The 27398-nt window shown below is 41.4% G+C and overlaps 1 protein-coding gene across 1 annotated transcript in view; it reads left to right on the top strand.

The window, feature by feature from the left end:
• Positions 1-27398, top strand: part of LOC134535407 (uncharacterized) — a 115231-nt gene that overhangs the window by 79617 nt on the left and 8216 nt on the right. The window contains exons 4-8 of the mRNA XM_063374480.1: positions 3967-4004; positions 16394-16439; positions 18315-18404; positions 19604-19833; positions 21468-21593. Coding sequence (XP_063230550.1) covers positions 3967-4004; positions 16394-16439; positions 18315-18404; positions 19604-19833; positions 21468-21593 — 530 coding nt within the window. The remainder of the gene's footprint in view (positions 1-3966; positions 4005-16393; positions 16440-18314; positions 18405-19603; positions 19834-21467; positions 21594-27398) is intronic.

Raw genomic sequence — 27398 nt, 5'->3', positions numbered from 1 at the left:
GATGAGCTTACTTTAGTTTGTCTACTTACATAATAGTTTTCCGTCGTTGGCGTGTTGAATTGATATTTTGCAACGGCAAGGTATTTTGCCGTATACAAAGTTATTTTTTTATTATCTTGATTATTTATCGCTTCTTCCTTTTAAAATAATGGGCGCGTTTACTTATGTGCGCGCGTTAGAACTTATACTTATTCGGCGTGATAAAAAAAACTGACTTTAATTTTGCATGCATATAATTAATAGATATAAAATAAAAGTAGTGGAGTGATACTATAAATACTGTTAGTAAAGTACATATTCAGTCAAATTATATATTTTAATTAAAAACTCAGTATTAAATATTAATGAAAAATCCTGTGTATAAAATTAATTATTTAATTTAGTAAATAAAGGAGATAAAAATTTTAATTAATAATTTAAATCAAAAGATATGCTGAAAGTTTATTATAATATATTATTTTGAATTATTTATAAAATAATAACGTATTTTTTTACAACTTATTGTGTAAATATATTATGCGTACGGTAACATAGCCTCACTTATAAAAAAATAACAAAGTTTATGAATACAGTTTATATCACCAATATTCACAAAAAAATAAACGTTTCAATTATATGGATTAGTATTCAATATGGATCACTAAAGTATGTGATTGAAAAGCACATATTTAATTTTTATTTGCATGAAGCATTTTTTTTATCCTCTCAATTTTCGTTGCATGCTGACGCTCATCGTAAATATCAGTCTCATCATTTTTTTAATAACGCGCCTGAAAAAGTTTAACTTCAATAACTTTTCCATACATTTATTAATAAAGATATATATACATGTAGGTATATATAGACAGACAGAAAGAGAAAAAATGAGTTTTAAATATTAAAAACAACCTCACCACATTATTTTATTTTGGTATATATACATCATGACTAGAGACCGGAAAAATTCGCGAATTAATTTCACGATAGGCTAAAATACAAATCGTTATACCCCAGTGCTGCCTCTGCTATTGGCTCACATCTCAGCTGGATGACTCTGGACCAATGAGATACACCCAACCATAGCTTTATCGAATCACAGTCTGCTACGCTGGAAAGTCTCAGAAGACAGCTGCCAATGAGTGGGTGGCATTTGACCGAGTGTACGTAGAACTATGGAGTTCATCCTGCAGGTCATCGAACCCGCGAATTTTTCCGGTCCCTAATCATGACTGCAAATAAACGTGAATATCACCGACCAAATGTTGGCAACAACTGCACCACACGCATGGACGTGTCGCTGTCGTCCCAAAACTCGCGGGAAACGTGACGGACGTTGCTCGTCTGCGACTGCACATAACCTCACTTCTCCGTCGCGAGGCCTCCTTACCTGCGGTCCTTTCCAACCCGCGATGTCCTTTTGGCCCTTAACCGCACGTCCGCGGAACGCCAGGACTTCAAGGGCGTACATCGCGTCGCAGGTCATTATTTTTAGGGACTGGAAAAATTGGCGGGTTCAATGACCTCTAGCATGAACTCCATAGTTCTACGTACACTCGGTCAAATGTCACCCACTCATTGGCTGCTGCCTTGTGAGACGTCCCAACGTAGCAGTCTGTGATTTGATGCTGCTTTAGTTGTTGAGTTTTTCTCATTGGCCCAGAGTCATCCAGGTGAGTTGTGAGCCAATAGCAGAGACAGCACTGATGTATAACTATTTGAATTCTAGCCTATCGCGAAATGAATCCGCGAATTTTTCCTGTCTCTAATTATTTTATATTCACGTCCCAAACGGTTAGACTTCCAGTCTTCTTGAGTGGATGAGCTATCACAAGATGAAAAAATATATATATATCTCACATACCTTTTTTTTTTTCATTATTAGCTGGAAAAGTTGCATATAATTTTTAACCGATTTTGTGCAGTGTGGATAAGGAGAATGAAATAGAATATAAAACTGGAACATTTTAACTGGCTCCTATGTCTTTCATATGGCTTAATTTATAACAGATTTTTTTTTTTAAATTTTATCTAGCATTTTAAAATTCTTACTTTTTTTTATGATTTTAAAATGCTAAATAAAATAAAATGAATTTATATGAAACAAATTTAGCCATAACACGCACGAGCTCCCTGAATTGCCTTTAAGCAAAAAAAAATATTCCGTTGTTTATTTAATTTGGTTATCCATATCCATACTGCACGAAAATGTTAAAAAAACTCGATTTTGCCAAATAATTTTACAAAAAGTATGCACTGTATAATATTATTTTTTTAATTTTGTTGAAGTTCGGCCACTCAGAAAGTCTGCAAGTTGAACTGGGTTAAACGTAAATATAAAATAATGATATGGAAAGTGAAATACCCTATTGAGTTTAAAAATAAAAATTATTATAAATGTTTTAATTAACCACAAATAATCGCAAAATATGTTCTGTTATAAAGCAATAATTTTGTTTGATTCATATTTCTTTTTAATTAATATAGTTAAGACTTACGAGATTCATTTGTAGTCTTTGTTTATTTTAGAGAAAAACGAATTCTGCTTGGCGTTACGTACAAAAATTATTGAATAAGTCAGAAGATTAAAATAGACAACATGTAAGAAACATGACGTCATCGAAGACATCGTTAACTATAAATGAAGCGTTATTCCTACCGAGCCAGTACTGACGGTATATTTTTAAGATAAGATCAGCTCATAGCAATAGTTTGGTTATTAAGGGCGGTGTCGAACGCCACCAAACGTACATCATGCCTTTATCTTTACCACCGCCGGCGCGATAACTGATAACTGATAAGCCGGCCGCTAGAGACCCATAAAGGCGAGCCGACCAGAGGCCGCACGTCAGGCCTGGTGCCTCGAGGCAGGGGTGCCAACCTCGCTCCGTCCTGCCCAGGGGTGCCAACCCCCCTCCGTCCTGCCCAGGGGTGCCAACCTCGCTCCGTCCTGCCCAGGGGTGGCCACGACTGCACCATGGCGGGTAGACGCCCGGAACAGTATCTGCATGTCGTGACGTAGTTTCACCAAACACTCTACAGACTGATCCCGGACAGCTCTATACTAACTACACAGGCGATAGTGTGAGGAATAACCCAGCAAGGGATAGAACACCAAAAGCTGTGCCTAAAAATAAGGAACTGGCCGTGTCCTATAGTTAGAGACCTGAAAAATTCGCGGGTTCATTACGTTCTATGCTAAAATTCAAATAATTTTACCTAAGTGCTGCTTCTGCCATTGATAGAGACCGGAAAAATTCGCGAATTCCTTTCGAGACAAGCTGGAATCCAAACTCGTTTAGCTTAATGCTGCGTCAGTGATTGGACCGCAATTTACCTGAAGGACTCTGAGCCAATGGCAAACACTCAACAAAAGAAGTATCGAATCATAAGAATCGCAGTAAACAGGTGTCCCGAGTCGGTAGCCAATGACCAGGTGATAGTTGCCCGAGTACATAGAGAATCGTGGAGTCTATCCTAGTGGTCATTGAAACCGCGAATTTTTCCAGTCGCTAGCCATTGGTTCACTGTTAATCTGGAGGACTGAGGGCCAATTAGAGACCCTCACTCATAGACGTGTCGAATCACAGGCCACCCAGTCGAGACGACTCACAAGTCAGCAGCCAATTAACAGTTGGCATTTGCCCGAGTGTGCAGAGGATATTGGAGTCAATCCTGAAGGTCATTGAACCGGCCAAACAGATAGAATTAATAAATGATTGGATAAATGAACGAATGAATGGGTGAATGAAAACGCAGAGCGTATCGACATGATGCACGTCGTCGCAACGTGACCTTTGACCTTAGAGGACGAGCGCGAGTGTGTTAAATATCGACTTGCAGTTGTTGGCGCCCGACGAGGCTTCCTGCTGGTGCGAAGTGCTCCCCCCTCCTCCTCCAGCAAGCCGCGGGTTGAATGGGGCGGCCTCGCTCGAGGAACTTGTGAACGCGGCTGGCGGCTAATTTGTTTGTTTTGTTCGTGTGTTCCAGGATCCGCCGCGGGGCGCGCGGGAGGCGGGGCCCTGCCGGTGAGTTGGCAACACTGCTCCAAGTTTGCTCGCCTGGTCTGTGTGTGCGCGGGGGCCCGGAAGTTCCCAAGGGTTGGCTGGCCTGTGTGCCTGGCTCCGTGTCGCTGGGTTTGCTCGATACACCCTCGTTCGTTATTTCGTTGGTTGGCTTCCCTGCTGGTGAGCCGCCATCTTGGCCTTGCGCACGCAGTTGGAGAGCACAATTGATTCACGGACTCGCCAACAGAGAACGCCGCTTAAGTACCAAAGAGCTCTTGTTAGTTCCAGACAACTGGATGTTCCCGTAAACTACGTGCGGTGCCGACTTCTGAGTTCTCAACCCCGTAGCGAGCATCAGGCTGAGGATTGGAGGGCGTGTATGTTGTGGATTCAACTAGTTTGAGAGCCTTTCGTTAATATAGCGGAAACGATTCTCATGAATTCAATTTCACAGCAGGTAGTCTCAGTACCCGTAACCTTTCAAAGATTCTCGCAAACATACAAAACATTCTGAATTATTTTCATCTATAATTTTCTTATGAAATTTTCTTAAGAATTTTTGCTTCCAAAATTTGTAACGATTCTTTAAAAAAAATAACTAAAAGTAATTTTCAATTAATATTTTTTTCAAAACTTTGGCTATGATATTTTAACTGATGAGATCTATCTAATATTTAAGTTGGGTTTTCTTTTCTGTAGTAGCATCTGTTCATGTATTTGCATTTTAATCGTGATTTGATAATTTATATATATTTTTTGAATTAACGAAATCTTTTATCCCAGCCAGTCCCTTATTTTTAGGAGAAGTATTGTGGTGTCCAATCAGTGTCCGATCGGTTGCCCAAATTCCGCGCATGCGCAGAGCTCACATTTTTCCGTTGATTTCGTCCAGATGGTGGACCCGCGTCTTTCTCCATCAACTCGTGTATATTCACTTTTGTGAACATACAGGGGACATACCAAGAGTGCTGGTGTGCCAAATGAAACTCTATGATAGCGGAAACATCCTGGAATACAGTTTTTATTCTTTAATGATCATAACAAGAAATATTAGCAAATTTAAAATGTAGGCCTACGTGAGAAAGTTATCGAGACAGGTCCATTGTTGTGTGTTGGTGCTGCTATCTCTAGGAATTTTGCCGTAAAATTGTATCGACTGATGCGAAACGTCCGCTAGAATGCGCTGTAAACCGTTTCTAGCCTCGCGCGGTGGCCGATATGTTCCCTTGCTGGGACTCGGGTTGAACACGTCATGGATAGAGATCGGAAAAAATTCGCAGATTCATTTCGCGATAGTCTGAAATTCATACACATAAACATTTAAGCTGCTTTTGCTATTGGCTCACTGTTCGTCTGGGCGACTCTGGGCCAACGAGAAACCCTCAACCAAAGAAGTAACGAATCACGGGCAAACACCAGTTGAGACGACTCACAAGTCAGCAGCCAACGAACTGGCGTTATTTGCCCGAGTATACAGAGGACTGTGTAGACTATCCTGAAGGTCATCGAAACCACGAATTTTTCAGGTCTCTAGCCCGTGGGTTGACACCGGGGGGGGGGGGGGGGTGGTTGAGTGGCTCTGCGGGCGACCAATGGGCGTGTCGCAGCCGGGGGAGCACTCTGCCGGCGCGCGGCGGGACTAAGAGCAGTGGCGTGTCTGCTCGCTTGTTCCCGCGGGCGATCCTGAAAGCCCGTCTGGGGACAAAAAATAAATAACAACAATTACATTCCACAATAAAACCACTCCTCCATCCATACAAAAGGAAGTTATACAATCTAGACCAGCGGTTCCCAAACGGTTACAGGTGGGTCGCGACTCGATCCCAAAACCAGAAACCATCGAATAAATAGGGGCATGCACATTTCGCGAAAATATTCCTCGATTAGCTGAAAGTTAAAACACTGTATCATCGTCAGTGTTTCGTAATTTGGTGTCTTTCTTTCAGGTACATGACGATTTTTCACAACTCCAATCACAGTAATTCATGCGTACTGAGTGGCTCGGTCAGACAGGGCAACGACTTCTCTCGCAGACGGCCGCCAATCACAAGGAAGAAGCCGCTGGTGCGCGTATACCTTGTTGCAGTCTAGTAGGTATTCATATTTATTCGCGAAAAATGCCTGCTCCTACGAATAAACCATCAGAAAAGATAAGAAAAATCGAAACAATCTAATTGTGTGCAACCACATATCTATTATTAAATAAATGTTTTCCTATAAAGTGCTTATATTTTGTCAACCATTTTCAAATCGGAACACAAATTGTTTATTAATAATCAATCGGTATCTTAAAAAAAGCATATATATGCAATAATTGATGGTAAATTATATATGCATAAGGAAGGGATACGATACAAATAAGGTGTTTCACTTCACCATGGATCGATGGACCTTGGAGGTATTATTATAAGGAAAGGTGGATCGCCAGATGAAAAAGTTTGGGAACCACTGATCTAGACTATTTTATGCTAATTTATGACGCCGTGGATTGAGGAAAAGATTTAAAATTAAATTAGTCTAGATGAATTGTTCGTTCAAAATTACTATAAAACTATAGAAGTTTAAAGTCAATTACGTTTCGCATTATGTGTAATTGAAAAAACCTGTTACAGTTTTTAACACTTCGTTGCAGGAAGTATTTGCACTGGAATAATTATTTTTAGAAGACTCGCAGAGGAACTGTGACCACAGCGAAAGGTTCTCTCGGTGATTGGCTACAAGAGCCGGTATGCTTAACTAAAGGCAATTTGCAGGTTCGAACCCTAACATTCGACCTTTCCCGTGAACAACCATCGATTATCATCTCTGTACATGTGAAGTTCAGAAAATATATAAAAAGGTAATCACTATACAGATTTTACCAAAATAAATAACCATAGATTAATGTAGCGTGATTTTCGCAGGTGCCTCCTTATGTAGTGTATGATAACCAGCATGTTGTCATTCATTGATTCTGGATGACGTAAGTATATCGTAAAAATACTCGTTTGATAGTATTTTAAAAGCTGGTAGGAGGTGTTTATAGAGACCAAAATAATTCGCAGTTTCATTTCCCGATAGGTTAAAAAATTCAAAAGCTTATACCTTTGCGATCCTTCTGCTATTGGCTCGCGGTGTACCTGGAGGGCTCTGGGCCAATGAGAGACCCTCACAGGCTGCCCTGTTAAGACGTCTCACAAGTCGGCAGCCAATGAGCAGGGGGTATTCGCCCGAGTACGTAGAGGACTGTGGAGTCTATCCTGGAGGTCGTTTAAACAGTGAACTGTCCCGGTCCTTGTGTGTGAATGACTGTCAGCTCGTGGTCCTGTGACACGGACTCTGCGCTGCGCCTGGACGTCTGTCCGTCACAGTCGCGCGACGCGATCCAAGCACGGCTGTGACGTCAGAGCAACGAAATTCGCAGGCGCGGGGAAACTTGCCGATTGCAAATATTTCCTATTTACGCAGCGGATTTTAAATAAATTTCATAATACGAATATATTTAAGTTTTTACAATGGGCTTTTTCTAGTAAAGAAGTAATGTTTTATTTAAGAACATAAATGCAAGTTTTTATACTGAAAGCATGTCATGTAGTAGTACGCAGTGTTGGATTAACCTTTCGTAAGTACCTGTCGTCTTAAATATTTTGATTTTTTAGCATATCATTCATTAAATAAATAAAATTCATGTTTTGCCTAATCACTGAAAAAAAAACAGGTTTCAATAATTTTGGACGAACCTCCACACCTTGTCATTTTCCGATAGCCAGAGACCAGAAAATAGTCGGTTCACTGTAGCTTAATAGTTTTATCTCTAAAGTATTTCTGTGATTGGCCACAGTTGACGTGGCAGACTCCGAGACAATGAGCCTTAGTTCAGCCGTACGGAAGAAATAAAATTTGCAGATTAACATTGCTCGAGTATAGTTGGAAATCACAGTCAATTTAAGGGACTTTTCAACGAAGAATTTACCTGAAATAAACGAGGAGTTCTTCAAAATTTAAAAATGTCTGAATCTTCGTAGAATCGTCGCCGTATTTTGATATCCGAGTCGTGTGTTTCGTTCCAAACAAACGCGTGAACAAAACTATAGTGTTCTCAAAACGTTTTTTGAAAAGGTTTGTTAGTATGCCAGGAATATTCTTTTTGGATTCGGTGTTCAAAGGAAGTGAACTCACGTGTCCGGAAATTTACGAAGTTTCCCTGGATAATTTGCAAGCAGTGTTCTTCGTGAAAGTGAAGGTGGAGAATTTTAACAGTGCACTCCACTCCCCTAGAGTGCAGCAGCAGTATTCGTGTCCCCGGCAGATGCTGCCGCGGACTGTACCCGCCGACTCTGGAAGAGAGTGTACACATTTGTAATCATCTGGGCGGCCAGCCTGTTGTTCCGTGGCTCCGGATTAGCCGATACGGCTTCCGACCGAATGAAAGCGATTTGCAGGCAGTTCGCGCCTCTCAAAGGAGCGCTGAACAGCTGAGCGGAGCTGAAAGGCAATTCGGGGCTGATCCGCGCGGACAGAACAGTTAACGTCATGTAATTGTTACACAGCCGGAAGATCACCAAATCCAGCTCGTGATATTCTGCGCGCCAAATAACTGATTAGTAGAAACCTGCAAAATTCGCGGATTAATTGACCTCTAGGATAGACTCCACAGTCCTTTAAATACTCGCGGAAAGGACACCTGTTCATTGGCTACTGACGCGTGAGACGTCTCAACTAGGCTGTCCGTAATTCGGCACTTTCTTGGTTTAGTGTTTCCCATTGGCTCACAGTTCCCCGGATAAAATGTGGGCCAATCGCAGAAGAGGTACGAAGGTATAGTTGTTTTGATGCTAGCCTATCGCGAAATGAATCCGCTAATTTTGCATGTCTCTAGTAATAAATATACAATTCATTTTAGGGGACGATGGTAAAAATGTTTCTTATTTCGCAGTGTCTTTGGAACTATCCTGGAATACATTTAGTAAACTTGAATAGACATAAAAAATATAAACGCAACTTTAAATATATATATTATTATTAGCCAGGAAAATTGTGTTGCAACAAACATGGCGTTTAAATATTCAACATTCTGATGGTTCTCTAAAGCATTACGAACACGGCGCTTTCTTTTGGCTATTTTTCAAGCTAAAAGTTGGAGTTTAGTAAAAACGTTAAAGCAATATTAACCTGGAATATTTTAAAACACATGTATCACTAGGTATGGGTATGTATATTTGTATTTACTAACGAGAGATATCAGTCTGTAAATAATTCCTACAACATTATAGAGCTGATTCAACATTTATGATTTAACAGTAAAGATTTATCGACGAAATACTTGTATTCAACATAACATCTATTATATTTAGTCTAACCGTTTCTTGTCTCTCTACAGTATGACGAACTTTGCGCTATCTCTACATTTCAGTGATAACTAAGGATTGTAAAAATTGTATTGCGTATTTTTATATTGTCAATATTTCTTTTCATGACTATAAATTATAACATAAATTGAGGCGTTCACAATAAAAAGGAAGTAAGTGCCATTAATTTTTTTTTCGGGAAAAGAAAAACCAATGAAGGAAAATAAATACACTACCACTGTCTTATATCGTTCTATTATGATAACATGTGTGGTACTTTTGGATCATGTTCCCTTTTGTATCTTCAGTAGATTTTTCTTTTCCTGGGGAAATGTCACTGTGGTGAAATGTGGCACTTACCTTCTTTGCAATGGCATTGCCTCGATTATTAAAGGATAGTTGTACTATTATGAACTTTAGTTTGCTACACATATACGTTTGGTATGTCCCCTAATTTTTTTCAAGAAAGTGACTATATACTGTAATACCCCAAGTGTCTTAAAGAATAATTAAATAATAAGGTTAACAGATTTGGAAGCTTTGATTACTGAGGCCCTCAATTAATAGCTATAAAAGTCAACAACAGAGGCGACACTAGGAGTAAACAAAGAAAATTTAGGGACTCCCTACAAATACTTGGGAGTAAAAGGATCGTTATTATATATTAAATAAATAAAAACAACTGTTACGTCTATAGACTTCCTTATTTTATTAATCATTGTTCTTTTTTTTATAGATTAAATTTTCCTTAGTAAAGACTGTTTTTCATTGATAAGTGATCTTATTTACATAACTCACAATTACACTTATTATATGATATTCCTTAACGTTATTTACGATAGGGCCGGCCCTGAATGTATAACAAAAATTAAAATATTTAAAAACAAGAATGAAATTAACATTGGTAACTTTAAAGATTGTACATATAGTCCTTCCAAAACATAATATAAATTTCTTCTCCTCGAACTGCATTTTACTGTCCGCTGTCTTAACTGGGTTACACTAATCTTGGGTTCGTGAATAAAAAGATAGAATTATGCGGGTATCACCCGGGGCTGTAGGTAGACGGTGATCAAGGTAGTAGGCCTAATGATGTTGGATTCTGCGCAGGAACCGACTCCAGAGGTTCTGGCAGAGGATTTTGGTTGCCCCAAACTTGGAACCCTGTCTGAAACAAAAGTCCAAATTCCAAAGAATTAGACCTGTTTCCAGACAGTATACTTAAATGGCGCAAAAGGCCAATAGAGGGAAATTAAAGGGGGGGGATGACGTCAAGACTTACCAAAACAGGGTGTTGGTCCTGGCGCTCAGGAGCGGGCGTCTCGTCTCCGCAAACTCGAACCACGATTCGCGGTAGCCACGGAAGTCATCATGATTAATTAAAAAAATAATTTATATAAAAAAACTAAGTTTCTCTCTACTTCCAACTAAACTACTGACTGGTTAATAATTTTAGCTAGGGACTCCATCCCTTTAGTCTGAGAAGACTACATAATATACGATGTCGATGATTCGCAGAAGATCGCAGATACAAACGGTACCAGTCAGTCCGGAGGCGCGCACCGAAGTCTGTTCAGAGCGGGATATCACCTGAATATCATAAGCGCGGGGTCTCTAGAGAATGGGAGGGGGGGTAGGCTCTGAGCCGAAAATTACCGAGTCCACCCGAAGGTGTCCGGCATAAAAAAAATTAGATCTTACTGGAGTGACTGCGCGACTGAGGCGCTATCTTTTGGTGGCGAGAGGAAGTACTAATAAATCGACTAGTGACCGACGAGAGTGTCAAGCTAGGGGGTTAATGGAGTAACCAGTGGTGCCACCTAGCGGCCTGAGACATAAGGAGGGGAGAGGTTGTCGTTACCTCCGCGCGAGCGCGGTAGTGTCGGCGCTGCCGACGCCTCACCAGTGGCATTAGTTACTACAGCCGTCGCTAGGTGTCGTTAAGGTGCAGAATCGTAACTGCGGCTGTCAAGCCTGAGATGGCCTTGACTTCGGTTAACGCACTCGAGCGGTCGTCGCTCCTAGCCACTTCTGAGAAGAGAGGGTGGGTGAGCAGGCGGGGGGTGGCTTCAAAAAACGCATGGTCTGTGGGACACAAGGCCCACGGGATCCTCCTGTCGTGTCTTGCTGCTAGTGAACCTTATACCGATTCGTGACAGAGTTAGCAGGGCTCAGCACTGCTTCACAAGCTGCTCTTAGCAAAAGGAGACCCGCGAAGAAATAACGTTACCGGCTCCGACGTGCCTGGAGGCGGGAGAAATATTAGCCAGAATGCTAGCCTAGCATGAGGCTGGGAAAGAAAATCAGCTCGCCTCTGAGAACAGAGGCTGAGGGCCTGGCCGTAAAGAAAATAAGATGAGAGAAAAAAAAAATAATATTTCCAAACTATTTCAGATTACAAAATTTTAAATAAAACGTGCCTAAATACTTAATACACGGCACAATACGTGGGTCCACCATCTTTGTGACACATTTTCAGTTTATCGATTTCTGTTCCCTTTTTACTGAATTACTCCTACCAATGCTGAATACCGAGAGCTAATGTGTTTACGCATCAAAAAAGAGGTACAGAAGATCATTGTTAAAAGAGGAAACATTTACTCTCAAACAAACAAAATACTAGTTCTGTTGGTAAACACCAGATATCTATAAAAAGGAAGTACCAGGTCCAGTATGACTACTAGCTTTGAATATATATACTGTATAGAAGTCGCCAGCCCAGGTTAAAATTTCTAATACGGTTTGAGGTAGTTGGTTAATTCACCGCCGCAATCGCCACCATCTCTAGGGCATCGACTTGTGGTGGTCCCTAGCGGTCAAGTGTCGAACTCTTCAAACACCCCTTCCCCCTCCCGTTGAACGACCTTAAGCTGCAGTGAATGATGGATGAGGGGTGCGGGGTATGACAGCAGACGACAGCGCTGCGCTCTAACGTGTAAATAACAACTAAGACGATACAGGGCGTTACGGCAGCGCACCGCAGCGGTGAAGTTCCCAAGCTGCTCATCATACGCTCCTGAAAAACGTAGAGTAAATCCTATCCACTCGCGACTTCTATACAGTATATGTATTCAAAGCTACTAGCAGTGGAGATCATGGCCCCCATATTCGATAACGAGCCCTGGACCCAGGATCGGAAGGGCCCCCCCCCCCCCCAATTTTACAGTCACGTGCTACATTATAATTGCATGGTTATTTCTTACCTACACTCTTTTTAGAATGTTATTTAACCTGAAAATACAGTGTATAATTATGGTTTTTTTTTTTTTAGTCCAAACTAAGCTTTGTTTATAAAATTATTTTACTTTAAAATAACCACAGCAAGTATTTATATTTGTTTCACACACTAAGGTAACAATGATAATAGTTATAGAAAAATAAAATGAGCTGTAGGTGTGTGAAAGCTTCTAAAATTTAATTGGAAAAAATATTCATTTTTTTTTATTTTGTAAAAAATTATAATAGTTAAACATTTAACAATAAACGGTTGCTGGGCCCGGGCCCTAGACCTAGGGGTCCACCTAGTCCCACCCTTGTGGGGGCCATGGTGGAGGGGAAGCCTTCTCTTCACAGACGAGAGAGCCAAAACCCGAAGTTCCCCGAAGTTCATGTTTTTTTTCCGTGTCTTTAATGTAGCTATCCTAACCAAATCAACCGTCCACAATGTTTTAAAGTATTTATAATGTAGCTAACCTAACCTAATTGACCATTAGTATCCTTTTATCAACACCGCCATATTTATTTACAATGAATAAGAATAACCCGAAGATGCACGACGGGGCGTTTGGCTCTCTGTTCTGTGAAAAGAAGGCTTCCCCCGACACCCGGTCTGTCGCCGACTGCAGCGCTCCTCGCGGATGTAATCTCGCCCGCGAGTAACGCGAGTCCCGCTAGATGTCTCTGGAGGAAAGACGGCGCTGATCGGGTTACATACGCCCGCCCTTGCCTCACCCAGTGCTGCGTTATTTCCCTGCCTCGGTGTCCCTTTCAAGAGCTGCAAACACAACACCGTCATGGAAAATAACGACGAAATAAACATAGCTGCACGTCCTAACAAAACTTCAAATTTTTTGAACCGTTAAAAAAAAATTGTGTGTAGGTACCTATGTACGTGCTTGAGAAGTTATACTTCATTTTTATTAAGGACAATGGACTATTTTAAATTTATTGAATTAATCAGTATTCAATCGAAATATAAACATGTGGATGAAATTAATTATTTAATGTAGTAAATTAATCGAGATACATTTTAATTAATGATTAAAATAAATAATTATGCTGAAGTTGTATTTCAATTTATTAATTTTAATTATTTATTAAATAATGTATTAATTTATACTTTATAATGCAGATAAATTATACATACGGGAGCATAAACTAACTTATATAAATATACTTGAAAAAATTTATAAACACAATTTCGATCACTAATATTTACAATAAATAAAGGTTACTAATTATATGGACCAGTAATCAATAACAATTACTAAATTTCTGAACGCGATTTACGCAGTTCCACGCCCGCCGCTAGAATTCGCTACCAGAGCAGCTACATCGACTAACGAATTATTCGATTTGTAGAGCGAAAGGTTAAAATATATACCTATTGAAAAATCTTTGATAAAATCACAAATACTTGAAAAAATACTAACCCTGGGCTTGGATCTGATTTCGGCAAGGAATTTCATTAAAATACTGCCCACCTTGTTAAAAAAAAAATATAAACTTAAGTTTCCACACACGCTAGATGATTATAAATTATTAAGTATTGAAGGATAGTTGTACCATTATAAAGTTTTATTTTTATTTGCTATGCAAATTCATGGAAATTCATTTTCTAATAAACGTAATTAATTAAATATTACGTTAAGTAAAAAAAAAAAGAGGTTATAAGCCTACCCAGTATGAAATAATCCAATGGACTGTACTGTGTTTTTAATAATATTATAACAATAGGATAAATTTAATCGTATTCTTTATATTTGCTTAGAACACAATTTGCATAGTCAAGTAATCTGTAATTTAAAAAAAAGTAAAAAAAAATTATATTGTCGAATTTTTAACCATGTTCCTTTAGCTCATTAGCACTACAACCACCAGGCTATGTATTTTAAAGATGGGTGTCACAATGGCAAGTTTATCAGTGACCAGTTAGAGTGGAGTTTAAGCAGATAACTACGCCTTGGTGCTGAATTGTGAAGATCGAGCGGCTGTCGGGTGTCGCCATGTTGTTTGCCTGTAACCTCCAGGAGGGAGTGGTAACATTGCCGAGAGAGCGAGCAGATAGAACACTTAAAGGACGCCTGCAAAGTCAGGTGAGCCGAATACAAGCCAAAAACTTTGCAGGTTAATCAAATGGATAGAGACCTGCAAAATTCGCGGATTCAATGAACTCCAGGATAGACTCTACTACACTCTACACACCCGGACAAATACCGCCTGTTCATTGGCTGCTGACTTGTGAGTCGTCTCGACCGAGTGTCTGTGATTCGACACTTCTTTGAGTGAGGGTCTCTAATTGGCCCTCAGTCCTCCAGATTAACAGTGAACCAATTGCAGAAGCAGCGCTAAGCATAGGCGTGCCTACAGGGGGGGCCAGGTGGGCCATGCCCCCCCCCCCCCTAATGTAATCACTCAGATCGGCATTTTCTCTAATGCGTTCGTTAATATTCGTATATTCCTGGCACTGTGACACTCCAACTGTTTTTCAGTGTTGCAGCGTGCTAATTAACTATATTTTTAAACATTTTATCGTTCTGTAAATACAGCCACCTTAGTTTATTTAAAACACAAGGTCCCTTAAAATGGCCAAGCAAAAAAAAAATTTAAGAGGTTTCTTAAAGTTCTGTTGTCTGAATTGCTGTGTTTGCATTCACTAAAAAGAAGTTCATTTCAAGGTAGATCTGGACCAAGCTATTGGAAATTCGAGGGGGGGGGGGGGAAATGTGTAAGTACCCTTTAAACATTGTCTATGGAAGAAAAAAACATATTTTCAAGATTGTTAAAATTATATGGTTATAAATATTAACTAGTAAACATATCTCGTCGATACTGCACAAAAATATAAACAAGTTAATGAGTGAATGTATTTAGGCTATTTAAGATTCTAAATTCAGCTTCTGATTAAAAAATTTAGCAGGGCCCCCCTTAATGGAAATGTCTGGGCACACCTATGGCGCTAAGGTTTAATTATTTGAATTGTAGCATATCACGAAATGAATCCGCGAATTTTGCAGGTCTCTACAAATAAGAAAAAAAAACTTTAATTTGCCTCAAGTTACGACTGTGCAAGCCGTCCTTAGAATAGAATTTTAAAACACTTCTCAGCGAAACCGATTTGTGCCGATCGGCTGGCGAGCAGTAGGTCGGAATTAGAGGTACGGAAATTTTCGCAGATTCATTTGACTGCAGGCTAGACTGCAAACCTTCATCATCTCGCACTGTGTCCGAGATTGTACCGCATTTATCTGGACACGCCCCTCTAAGACCGTGATCCAACTATGACCAGTTAGGGCACAAGTGAGTGAATCACGTAGTTGTGTTTAATGAGAAAAACTAGGTTCTCACTTAATAATCAGCCAATCGAAAAAAAAAAATGTTATTAGAATACACACAAGGCTTTGAATGTTAGTCTGACACCATACGAATTAGCGATATTTCCGGGTCACTAGTCGGAATCGACATCGAAACTGTGAGATATAGAATAAACGAGAAACTCGGAATAAACCCCGCAGGACTCAGCCCGCCTGTCGAACACGCCGCGACACGACAACCACTAGGTCACATCTCGCCTGCAGCCCTTCCTTTCGCTGCGAAGCCCTTAACACTCGTCTTTCCCCTGTACTCCCCTCCTCCCGCTGGGAGGTCTAGGGTAGCTTTGAAATGAAAGATTTGTTCCCGCTAGTATTCGCCAAGTTGCGGGAAGTAATACGCCAGAGTCTCGGCCGTGGCTCGCACGACTTTTATTGTTCGGGAAACTTCTCCGTATCGACGGCGGCCACGGGCCCTGGAGGGGTGGAGGGGGGGGGGGAACAGGAACTTGCTGCCTTCTCTGATCCACGGCTTCTCTGCTCTGTGTTCCAGTCCTTCGACGAGGTGAAGCAGCTAGAGGATTTGAAGAATTCGTTCGGTAAGTTCCCTGAACTCTGTGCTATCGCTACTCCGACAGTGCTTTTTTTTTTTAACTTCGCAGAAATTCATTCATATTTTAAAAAAACGTAATGCGTTACAGTAGGGGAAACATGTCAGTTCTGGGACAGGGGTGAGAGGCAGAGTGTCATAAGTGCTTCGTATAAAATGAAAACACTTTGAAAATGCACATTTGAAAATCAACACTGTTCGTGACAGATGAATAACCATTAATTTGTAAACATACAAAACAATTTTTTATTTAGATCATATTAAGTTGTAATATTGTTGAAGTTAAGGGGCACCTGGTTGGATCCAAAAGCTCTAAAAGCATGTAGCCGCTAAAGGCAGCACTGGCTCACACTTAGTACATGCATCTTCACCTCTTCAGGCTAGACACCGAACTTACGCCCACTCTCATCGTCGGTAATGTGCCCCTAAGGTACTTTAAGTAATAACCATAAGATTTTAAGATGTAGTATTAAAGACAAATGCCTATCCTACAAACAATACTGTATACAAAATTTTTCATACACCCATGAAATCACCCATGTTAGCCTCTTTCACTGTTCACAAAACACGTGTTAAAAACGAAATCATTTAACGAAACTTCCATAGAAGAGTGTAATCGTTCTTAAATTATCAGATACTCTTTTAAGAAATTTTAAACAGTTTGTAAATCACACTTTAACACCCGGAGTTCTGCACGGCTATTTGTGACCCAGCCAGGTAGCCACCTTTAAAATTAGCTGAACAGAAACATATTTAATTTCCTAAAAAATATTTAACTTTTTTTCATATTCTCCAAGTAATAATACAAGAACCTAGGCCCATGAAAGTGTTAATTTCACCAAAAGGTGTCAAGCAATAACCATGTATAAGTAAGAAACAAAACAAAGCTTTCAAAAGAGTTCATTTAACCGCAGACTAAATGAATTCCCTTCAGTAAGCAAACATGGGGATTAGCATGTAATACGATAGCCTCGTCTGTTGCAGAATGAGAGTGATGGCTCCATGAAAGAGAATGCACAATTAGAATTCATTTTGTTGGTCTTGCCAGTTCAGCCTCGATTTGTTTTAAGAGACCGCATGGTATGTGTGTTTTGCCTTTTAATTTTAATTAAGATCGAAATTGTTTGAATAAACTTCACAGTTTCGTTTGGTCACTAAAATGTGTTTTATTGTCATTTGATTTATTAATCAAAATAGTTGGTTCATATGCAATTGCAAATGAACTGGAATGGAACTGGTTTTGATGAATAACATTTCCTGGCATTTGTTATTATGTAGGATATATTAAATACTTAAACTAAATGAAATAAAGTTTAATGATTCTATCTTATTGAATTATATAAATAAATTTTAATTTTTATATTTTTATATAGGTAACTTATTTTTTTTATTTTCCTGAAATTGTTTAATAAATATTTATTTAGTAAAGGCTATTTTTATTTTTGAAATATTAAGTATAGAATATATGTAAACTGCAAGTATAGGTGTTTTAATTCATTGGGAACATCATAAAGCCAATGTATAAGGTTCCAACTCCCAAAAGTTATGTTTTGTACCGAGTGCATCATGATCGAAGAGCTTTTTGGGAAGTAAAGGATGTCTTCATAACAAAATATTACCTGAACAGAGTTGGGTTTCGAACCCACGACCTAGTGCTAGGTATAAGGTGCATTTGAAACTGCATGTGATCATGTAGGTAGGCAAATGATAGACTACTGTAATGCAGTCTGCGTGCCAGCTAGCTCACCAAAAATCGGGATCACCACTCAAACATCTGGTGCTTTGACTCATCGTGAGTAAATGTTATTATACATCCAGTGCGCTATATCTGTGTGGTCCTGCAGAGATAATGCTTGTACCACAGGTAAAACCTTCTCGGTGCTGAAGTCACACTCGTCCGTGTACTCGGAGGTGAACGGGCAACGGTCTGGACATGCCGAGACCAAGGAAGAAGGTGAGCCAACACTCGCGCAAAGTCTCTTCAGCAAGAACAAGCTTTGCAAGTTCTTTAGTCACAGCATCCTTTAGATGTTTGCAAAATTTTACCACCTTTAAAACATGGTGACTAATGGGGATCCTAAAATGTTCCTGATACGTTTTTCACTAGGCTAATTTATTTGTTTGGAATTACATCTAGTAGTCAGCAACATCATTAAGACACAACACAATGAAAATTTTTGAAGGAATGAAACATGGCTTATGTGCCTAAAATGATTTTGGGAAATAACGGGAAACCAAATACAAGATAGCTATACTGGTATTTGAGCCTTAATCCACATGAATGTGAGTTCGGTATTTTACAACTATACCACTTTTTTTAATGCCAAGATAAATAAAATCATGTCCATTTCTTCACTCTAGTAAAAATTGCCTATTAGCAAACATTATTCCAAGAAAACTCTGGTTATTTCACTGGATGGTATGGAATTAAATTGCTCTGTTGATAAATGGAACACATTGGCTGTATGTTCAATTCAAAATTTAAAGTGAATTATAACTGTTTGATACCTACAAAAAGAGTAAATGAACTGATGAATATCTACTTATTCTGGAAGAGTTAAAATTTGACCAAGAACCTTGGCTGTAGGTTTATCTTGAATTAATAATAAATTACCTAAAATGATTTGCTAGGCTGGAAGACACCTTCGAAGTTGGAGCTGAACAGCTTTTTTATTGCAAATAAAAAAGTTTTGTTACGTCCATGGTCATTATTAAATCCAACCCACATGGCAAAGGTTGCAGATTCTATCCAAACTCTCTGGTTTGGCAACACATTCAGTAGCTTTGGGCATCTGTGCGTAATGGTGCGTGGTGAAGGCCCATCTTATCATTGAATTGACAAAAAGTACAAGTTCATGGTGGTGTTAGCCCCCAAGCTTTTCTTTGCTTACCCAAAGTGCTCTTGGCATACATTTTTCTGCCCTGGTGCCTCCGTAGGCGATGGAAACAGATGCCCCATTCATGCAATCGGGAAGCCGTTAGAGCCTCAGCTATGGTGAGAGGCTGAGGCTGTCCACCCCAGCATCATCACCACCTTAACCCCTCTAGCTCACTCAGCTAACTAAACAGTGTCCCTAGTCCTTTGAGATTATCAGTACTGCTGGCACCTGCCCCGATCTACCACTGAGCTGACAACGGGTGGCACGTGCGCAGTGAACCGGGACGGCTCGCTGGTGGCCAGGGTCGACCAGAAAATGGAGCTGGCTCAAGAGCCCGGTGCCACGCCCTCCAGCAAGGTGCGCACCGAGGTGGACATCCCTGCACGCGGCGTGCACAAGACGCTGGTCGAGGACTCGAGCCAGGGCCGGCGCGGCGCCGATGGATCCCAGGTCACCGAGAACGGCGAGCGGCGGTCCGCCCCAGCTGCAGACATGCCGAACATGGTGAGTCCCCCGTGTTTCCTACCAAAGCTAAAGGTCAGATACGAGAAGAATTCTCAGATTCATAGGCTTAAACTCAAAGACTCATACCTTTGAGATGCTCCTGCTATTGGCTCACTGTTCATCAGGAGGACTCTGGGCCAAAGAATGATTAAATCACGGGCAACCCACATCTAGAAAAATCTCGATTCAGCAGCCAATGAGCAGGATATATTTGCTCAAGTGTGTAAAGTATTAAAGCCCGTTTCACACTTCGACAAGAAACTTCAAAGACGTCATTCAAAGTTTGATTACTTCATTATATGTTTATGTGGAACGACTGGCAGTGTTACAGAATTACCTGCAGAGATTGTGGTATGTTTGTGGACAGCGAGCAGCCCTTCAGTAGTCCGTGGCGATCGTCCATTTCGTGAGCTTGTGTTGCAGCTTCTAGGCATTTCTCAACATACAATTAATGACTGTTCAAAATTTCATGGCAACCAAGACATTCCTCAAATTTAACGACTCGTTCAGACGAGACTGCGTGCCTTTTATCAGCGTACGACGGCAGCTGTAGGGTGTCGTAATAAACACAAGTTCAGAAGTCGTTAACAGGCTAAGTCCTTCATTAATGGTGTTGTAAGTATGTCTACACCAACACACTGTCACCTTCCAAAATCAATGTCCACATCAAAGTTTGACTTTTGCCCTCGCTCAAACACACGTCGCTCCCAGCCACACTGTTGAAACGCACCATAGTTGCCCTGAATAGATAGAAATTTCAAGTCCCGGTGAATATCAATTACCATTCGTAACAGCCGACTCTGAAAATTCTAGACCCAATTGCTGCTGACAAACACTTCAACAACATCTGACTTCTCATCTCTCACTCAGGGCCTCAACATGATTTCGGAGCGAAGACTCTCACTAGTCCTCCAAATAGGGGGTAAATATACTTCCAGAACCTCAGCCGATAGCAAAATCGAACGATCTAGAGGCATTAAACAGGAAGCGCCGCTCGTAACCATTTCCACCGCCAAGCCCGCGGAAATGAGTATAGCCGAAGCTCCCCAAGCAGCTTCGATCTGCTCGTCGCTGCGTGCTACATTCATGCGACGCGCGCGCTGCATTGCGGGGGACGTCTTCACGAGCGCAGGCTCCATGTACGTGGACATAGTCTCCATAACCAAACCAATTGTAAAATATTTGCCAACTTCCCTATGCATGTACACAGACTAATGTATATTTTGTCCTTGCAACATGTGTCCTTTAATTTTATCCACACTGAGACATCAGGTTTATGTGTCAATGAGTTTGTATGTATGAAGGTTCATGCCCCATCTCTCACGAGACCTACAATTTATGAGAAGATAAAAGTAAATGGCTGGAATTTTGCTAAAGGGAAGTTATTTTGGAAGAGGACCCATTCTTATGATAATAACCTTGAGTCTACATTGTAGGCTAGAGGCAATAACTACTTATTGAAGGTCATTATCAAGATAAACAACTGTTGTTTATTGCCCTTGATAATGGCTGCAACAGGGCATGCCGAAACATTGGGCACATCATCATCTACAACCCAGAATCCAACAAGTAGTTAATAACTTTGAGTGTTTGACTTCTTCTGTCTAACCTGAAAATTAACTTATTTGATGCAGTTGGAGAAGTATGGCGCATTCTCCGGGGTGCAGTACTCGCCGCAGGACATGGCAGAGTACGTGTTCTGGACCGGCGACGAGAAGGGCGTGACCCTGGCCATCGAGGAGTTCTTGCAAGAGGGGCTGGTGAGTGCGAGTTTCGCTCTGTGCTTCCTGCGGTGTTCGCCACTGTCATTCGCCCAACCATGCGACCTGCTGTAAACACGGTGGTGAGTGGTCAGGTCACCAAAAGTTGCCCTGAAGGTAACCCAGATTCGGTTCCCGGTGAGGTCAAACCTGCGAGAGGGGTGGGGGGGGGGTGTTTCAGTACTCAGCCTCAGGACGAAGAACTAGCACTCAGCATCCTGTGTCTGGATATGGTCGAGGGTAGTGAGACTTATTATGCGACTCGCCTCAGTGTGGTTTCTCAGGGGTGTATCGCCGGATTCAGCGGGTTTTGGTTGGGGTTCTTCTGTTTTCTTCCACTAGTACATTCCGTCTGTGTTCCATTCGCATCTCTTCAATAATCATCTCTGATGACCTCAATGTCGAATAGACATAAACCCTTATTTCTTCCCTTTTTTCCTTTTTCTCCTCCCGTTCATCATTTAAATGCATTTGTACACACGTGCCGGGAGATGTCTTGGCGATATAGCCCTTGTACCTACCACAGCACTGGCTGCAGGACACGGTGGAATATATAGGTCTGTCCTGATTAGTTGGTGAGACTCCTCGCAGAAAGGTCTCGCCAGACTAAATGTATGTACCCTTCCCGCTTGCGTAGTACGCTCGACCAGACCTACCATAGACACAGCCGCACCATCCTCCTGTTGGTGGAAAGGAAAAAGGATGAGGAGATGGTGGCAGCTCATTCTTACCCTTGACACGTGGAGCGAGGTGGGTAGGTGTTGCACACTGCACTGCATTGTAAAGGACTTGGATGCCCAAACTTAAGTTTCCCATGGTTCCTGGAAATCACTCCAGGTGATAGCTGTGATTGTTGCTCACTGTAGGCCATGGCCGATATCTTCTCCGTAATCACTGACGTGGGTCGTTGTGTGCTACCATCGGTGCTGACCTCGTTGTCAACGAAAAGTACAGTCCAGGTAAAAAAAAATGGTTCCAGCCTTTTGAGTTTACCAAATATACTAAAATAATGTAATTTTACCACGTGAAACTTCTACCACTTAAAAAATATATATATATATATATAAATGAGTATCAATTTATGATTTGTAAGTCCTCTTTAAATTTTGTCAGTAGTCATTTTTTCTTTTCAATGGCGTGGTTTTGATCATCGCTGGTGCCTCGTGCTTCCTCCCTATGTCTGCCTCAAACAACAAGCCTGGCTAATGCGACAAGCGTGTTCGGCGAGTACCTGGCTGGTGTGGCAGGGCTGACGGCAGAGGCACATCCATCACCCTCGGGAGAGAGGGGGGGAGGTTTTTATTGTCCAGGTCGCCATGTTGGCTTCCTATCTCGCGGCACCGATCACGCTGGAGGGTGGGGTGGCAGGGGGGGGGGGGTGCACGAAGGCGCGGTGTCGCGTGCCTGCGGTCGATGTGCCCTCTCGCCGAACCTTCCTTCCAGGCGGGCGTTCGACCAACCCCCCTTGATGACCCCCCAACAGCGCGCACGCCAGGCCGCCATCTTGGTCACTTCGCTGCCCCTCACCATACCGCTCGTAACACACTGTTCAACTTTTGGACTCCTTAACTGACGTCATCATAATGGAACAAAAAATAATGCTATAATTTTAAAAGCTAATGATTAGAGACCGGAAAAATTCGCTATTTCAATTACCTGTAGGATAGACTCCATGATCCTCTATGCACGCGGGAAAATAACATCTGCTCATTGGCTACTGACTCGTGTAACCTGTTAACTGTGACGCTAGTGATTCGGTACTTCTTTTGTTAAAGGTTTTTCATTGGCCAAGTGCCATTCAGATAAACTGTGGCCCAATCACTGATGCCTTAAGGAGGCAAACGTTTTTGGATTCTAGTCTATCACGAAATGAATCCGCGAATTTTTCCGGTCTCTACTAATGATGTGTCTAAGTAGGTTTATTACTTATTATGTAACGTACCCGTACAAAATGGAGCATGCAACGTACACTAATGGCTAACACGTGAAAATTATAACTTTAAGTTTATATATTAAATTTGTAGTAAATTTTCGCTCTCCGCGGGCTATTTCAGTGCCACAGACTGCAACTGTAACTAGACTGTTAATTCACCGGCTTGCTTGTTAATGATTAGTAAACATTCACGAACAATGCCACCACCTGGGACTGGACAATGCGGTGTGAATGACACCCTCCACTCGACTTCCGCCCGCCTCTCATTGGAGTCAGAGCCTGCAGGGCGCGGCGGCCGCCGCCGTTTCCTCACATGCTCGTGTGACAGCGACAACAGGAACTATCATGTTCCCGTAACTCGCTTGTAACCTACAATACAGTCAGTTCGGTCGTTTTTTCTCCGGCTTAGGTTCTTATATGACACAGCCGAGGTTCATCTCGAATGATACTGCTTAATAACAGTAAAAAAATTTTTTGTAATTGGTTCAATTTTTTTGTTAGTTAACTTCTCGCAAACAATCTCACGCACACTCTCACAGCGGGGAGCGCACACACTAGTGGCGTAGCCAGGATTTGTGTATGGGGGGTGTTAAGAAGCATGGCCCCCCCCCCCCCGTATTAAAGCAGGGGGTCCGGGGGTCCTCCCCCGGGAAAATTTGGATTTTAAGGTGTAAAATAGTGCTATTTTAGCAGTTTTCGGTTCTTAAATTTAAATATTGTAATGGTTTAAATATTATTAATTTTAATATGAAATTTGTTTGAGTGATGAATAAGAAATTAATTAAAGATTTGGGGCTAAGGGGGGGGGGTTGAACCCCTACCCCCCCCCCCTGGCTAGGCCCCTGGCACACACTAGGCTGTCCCGCTGTCTCGCTGTATCGCTGTCACGCTTTACCGCTGTCTCGCTGTTACGCTGTCACACTGTCCCGCTGTCTCGCGTCATGCGGCTAGTCCAGGGGTCGGCAACCTGCGGCTCGCGAGCCACATGCGGCTCTTTGGATGTGAAGCTGCGGCTCTTTAGTTCCGTACCAGAAATACTGCATCACCAGTCATTTATACAGAAAATACTTTTTTTTATTACAAACCAGTAGTAAGTCTGGTTTTTTTCCACGCTTGTTATATTTTACTAAACAAAATGTCATCAAGCAGTTAAATTATCCATTTAAAGCCATCCATCCGCCCGAGTACTTACGGGCCCACCCAACAGATAGGCTTATATATGAATAAATTTTTCTTATAAATAAATAGATTAGTTTTTTCATCAAAAAACTTTATCTATGCAAGTAGGTACTATTTATTGTTGGCAAGAAAAATTTTTGTGGCTCTTTAAAAACATTGAAATTTTGTAAATTTTAATTTTTGGCTCTTCCGACTCAAAAGGTTGCCGACCCCTGGGCTAGGGGAACTGTTGCACGCCAGGCAGCGCTGCTGTCCCACGCAGCTGACAGCATCCTCACGCCAGATCCAGGGGCGATCCATAAACACTTGGCTGTCTTACCAACTTAGAACCACAAACAAACTAATATAAGATTTAAAATATAACATGTATAAAAAAATTATTTTAAACAAAACATTGTCATTGTGAAATAATTATTTTAGGGAGATAAGGTGTTTCCTGAATGAATGAATTAATGTTATTTCGTGTATACGATTATGTTGATAGGTTAACGCTACTGACCAATGAAAAAGCAACCCGTGCTATCCCCAGCAGACAGGCTGGTTCAGGGGATATTCACCGCTCGGGCGTCCGGCCAGAAGGGCCTAATTCCATTATCTCGCCGAGTGCCAGCCGAAGATTAAAGCGCCGCCTCCATTGTTTGCCGTGCACCACGTGTGTGTGTGTGTGTGTGTGTGGAGGGTGGGGGGGTGGTTGCGTCGACACCAGCGAGGGTTCGAGTGTGTGTAGAGGGCTAGTTACAGAGCAATTGTGTGCTCGCTGTCAAATCACCGCTCGTCTGGTATGCTCTGGGTGAAGGGTTAAGGCCCCCGCCTTACCCGGGCACACACACGGTGCGCAGAGCTTCAGGAAAAACAACGCGATTTCAAAACTACTCAACACATCCGAGTGGGGTCTGCTTACGAAAAGCATTTAATAGTTCGCTGAGGGCCGAAAAGTACTTTTGATTTCGGATTAAGTTTTTTAAACTGTATTTTTAGAAGAGTTAAAATGGCTAAAACGCATGTTTTCAGAGTAATTTTCTGGCGATAAAACAACCGGTACAGATTCTTGAAAGCACCTAAGGGACTTGCATTACACCTTCATCTTCATTTCTCGGCCATATAATGTTACGGTCACCGCTCATGTGCACGGCGAGAAGACCGCGCGCCAGTCCAGAGGAGACACCGCGCTAGAAGCACCAGCTGACGAGACCTGGTGAGGTAGGGAGAGGGAAAGCTGATAGCCACCCGCACTTGTACACATGCTCGCCGGTCGGACACGTGGCACTGCTATGTCCGGGCGCGTGTGGTCCTCCGTCACTGTCCACCTAAACTGACTGTACTTCGCGGACAATACCTCCGTATCTACCGGGACAGGTCTCTGTACCGCACACGCCATGTTGCTTGTTTCATTGTGCAGTCATTTATGCGTAGAGACCGGAAAATTCGCGGATTCATTTCGCGATAGGCTAAAATACAAATATTTATATCTCAGTGCTGCCTCTGCTATTGGCTCACAACTCACCTGGATGACTCTGGGCCAATGAGAAACACCCAACCAAAGCTTTATCGAATCACAGGCTGCTTCGCTGGAACGTCTCACAAGACAGCAGCCAATGAGTGGGTGACATTTGACCGAGTGTACGTAGAACTATGGAGTTCATCCTGCAGGTCATTGAACCCGCGAATTTTTTCTGTCCCTATTCATGCGGAATGTTTGTAAAACAATGTCCCAGTTACAATTATATATTAGAACAGTTTACTTTAGACTGCATACAACGAATCATACATCAAATTTAAGGTAAACTAACCAAGATTTTTTTACAAATGTTCGGCACATTCAACTTTAGCTATACGGCACACATCCAACATAAAGTAACATTATCTCCACGCTTTGGTTAACAAGTCCGGAGTAATGGAATCTATAGCCTCTTCAATTCTGAGTCTAAATTCTGGCAAATCATTAGGTATCTGCGGAACATAGACGCGATTTTTTATAAAGCACCAAAGTAAAGCAAAAAATTACAAAATATACTGGCTTTTGCTAGAACTCTATCCTTGCTGAACAAAGCAGAAGTTCACAAGCTGGCAGAAGCTGCTCTTGTAATTTTTAAGTTTTTAGTTTTTATTCTTAATATTTTTCAGTTTAATTTCTTTATTAATTTTTGTAGTTAATTTATCTTGATATAGGAAAATTTTCGTTTGTTTTCTCCTCGTGCTCCTGAATATTCATGTTAAAATATTGTTGGTATTCTCCGTGTGCTCCAGGATATTTCTGACAAGATTGTTGTTTGAGTTCCCGTGTGTTACTGCTTATTCATGAGGAGAGTTATGCTGATATTCTCCGAGTGTTTCTGGTTATTCCAGAGAAAACAATCCCTGCATGTCATTTTTTTTCGTAATGAGATAAGTAATTTTATTCAGAGTTTTGTTTCCTTAGTGAATTCCTGTTACCAAATTAGCACTTACAATACATATTTTTATATTTTGTGGAATTCAAACAAAAGAGATTCATTACCAGACGCTTGCTGTGTCTTAAAACAACTGAGAAACAATATCATGCAGGACGAACTTCCTTCTCCTTAAAGTCTAGCGAAGCGCTCCTCATCTTGCGATCAAAAGGGAGCATCCCGCATTCCACATAAAAAAATAATAATCTTTACCATTACGCAACACGTGGTGTCGGTAGTCAGGTCTATTGGCATGTACAAGTG

Source organism: Bacillus rossius, chromosome 8 (genome assembly GCF_032445375.1).
Source record: "Bacillus rossius redtenbacheri isolate Brsri chromosome 8, Brsri_v3, whole genome shotgun sequence".
NCBI lineage: Eukaryota > Metazoa > Arthropoda > Insecta > Phasmatodea > Bacillidae > Bacillus > Bacillus rossius.
Note: the sequence above shows the minus strand (reverse complement) of the source record. Positions and strands in the feature narration are given on the sequence as shown.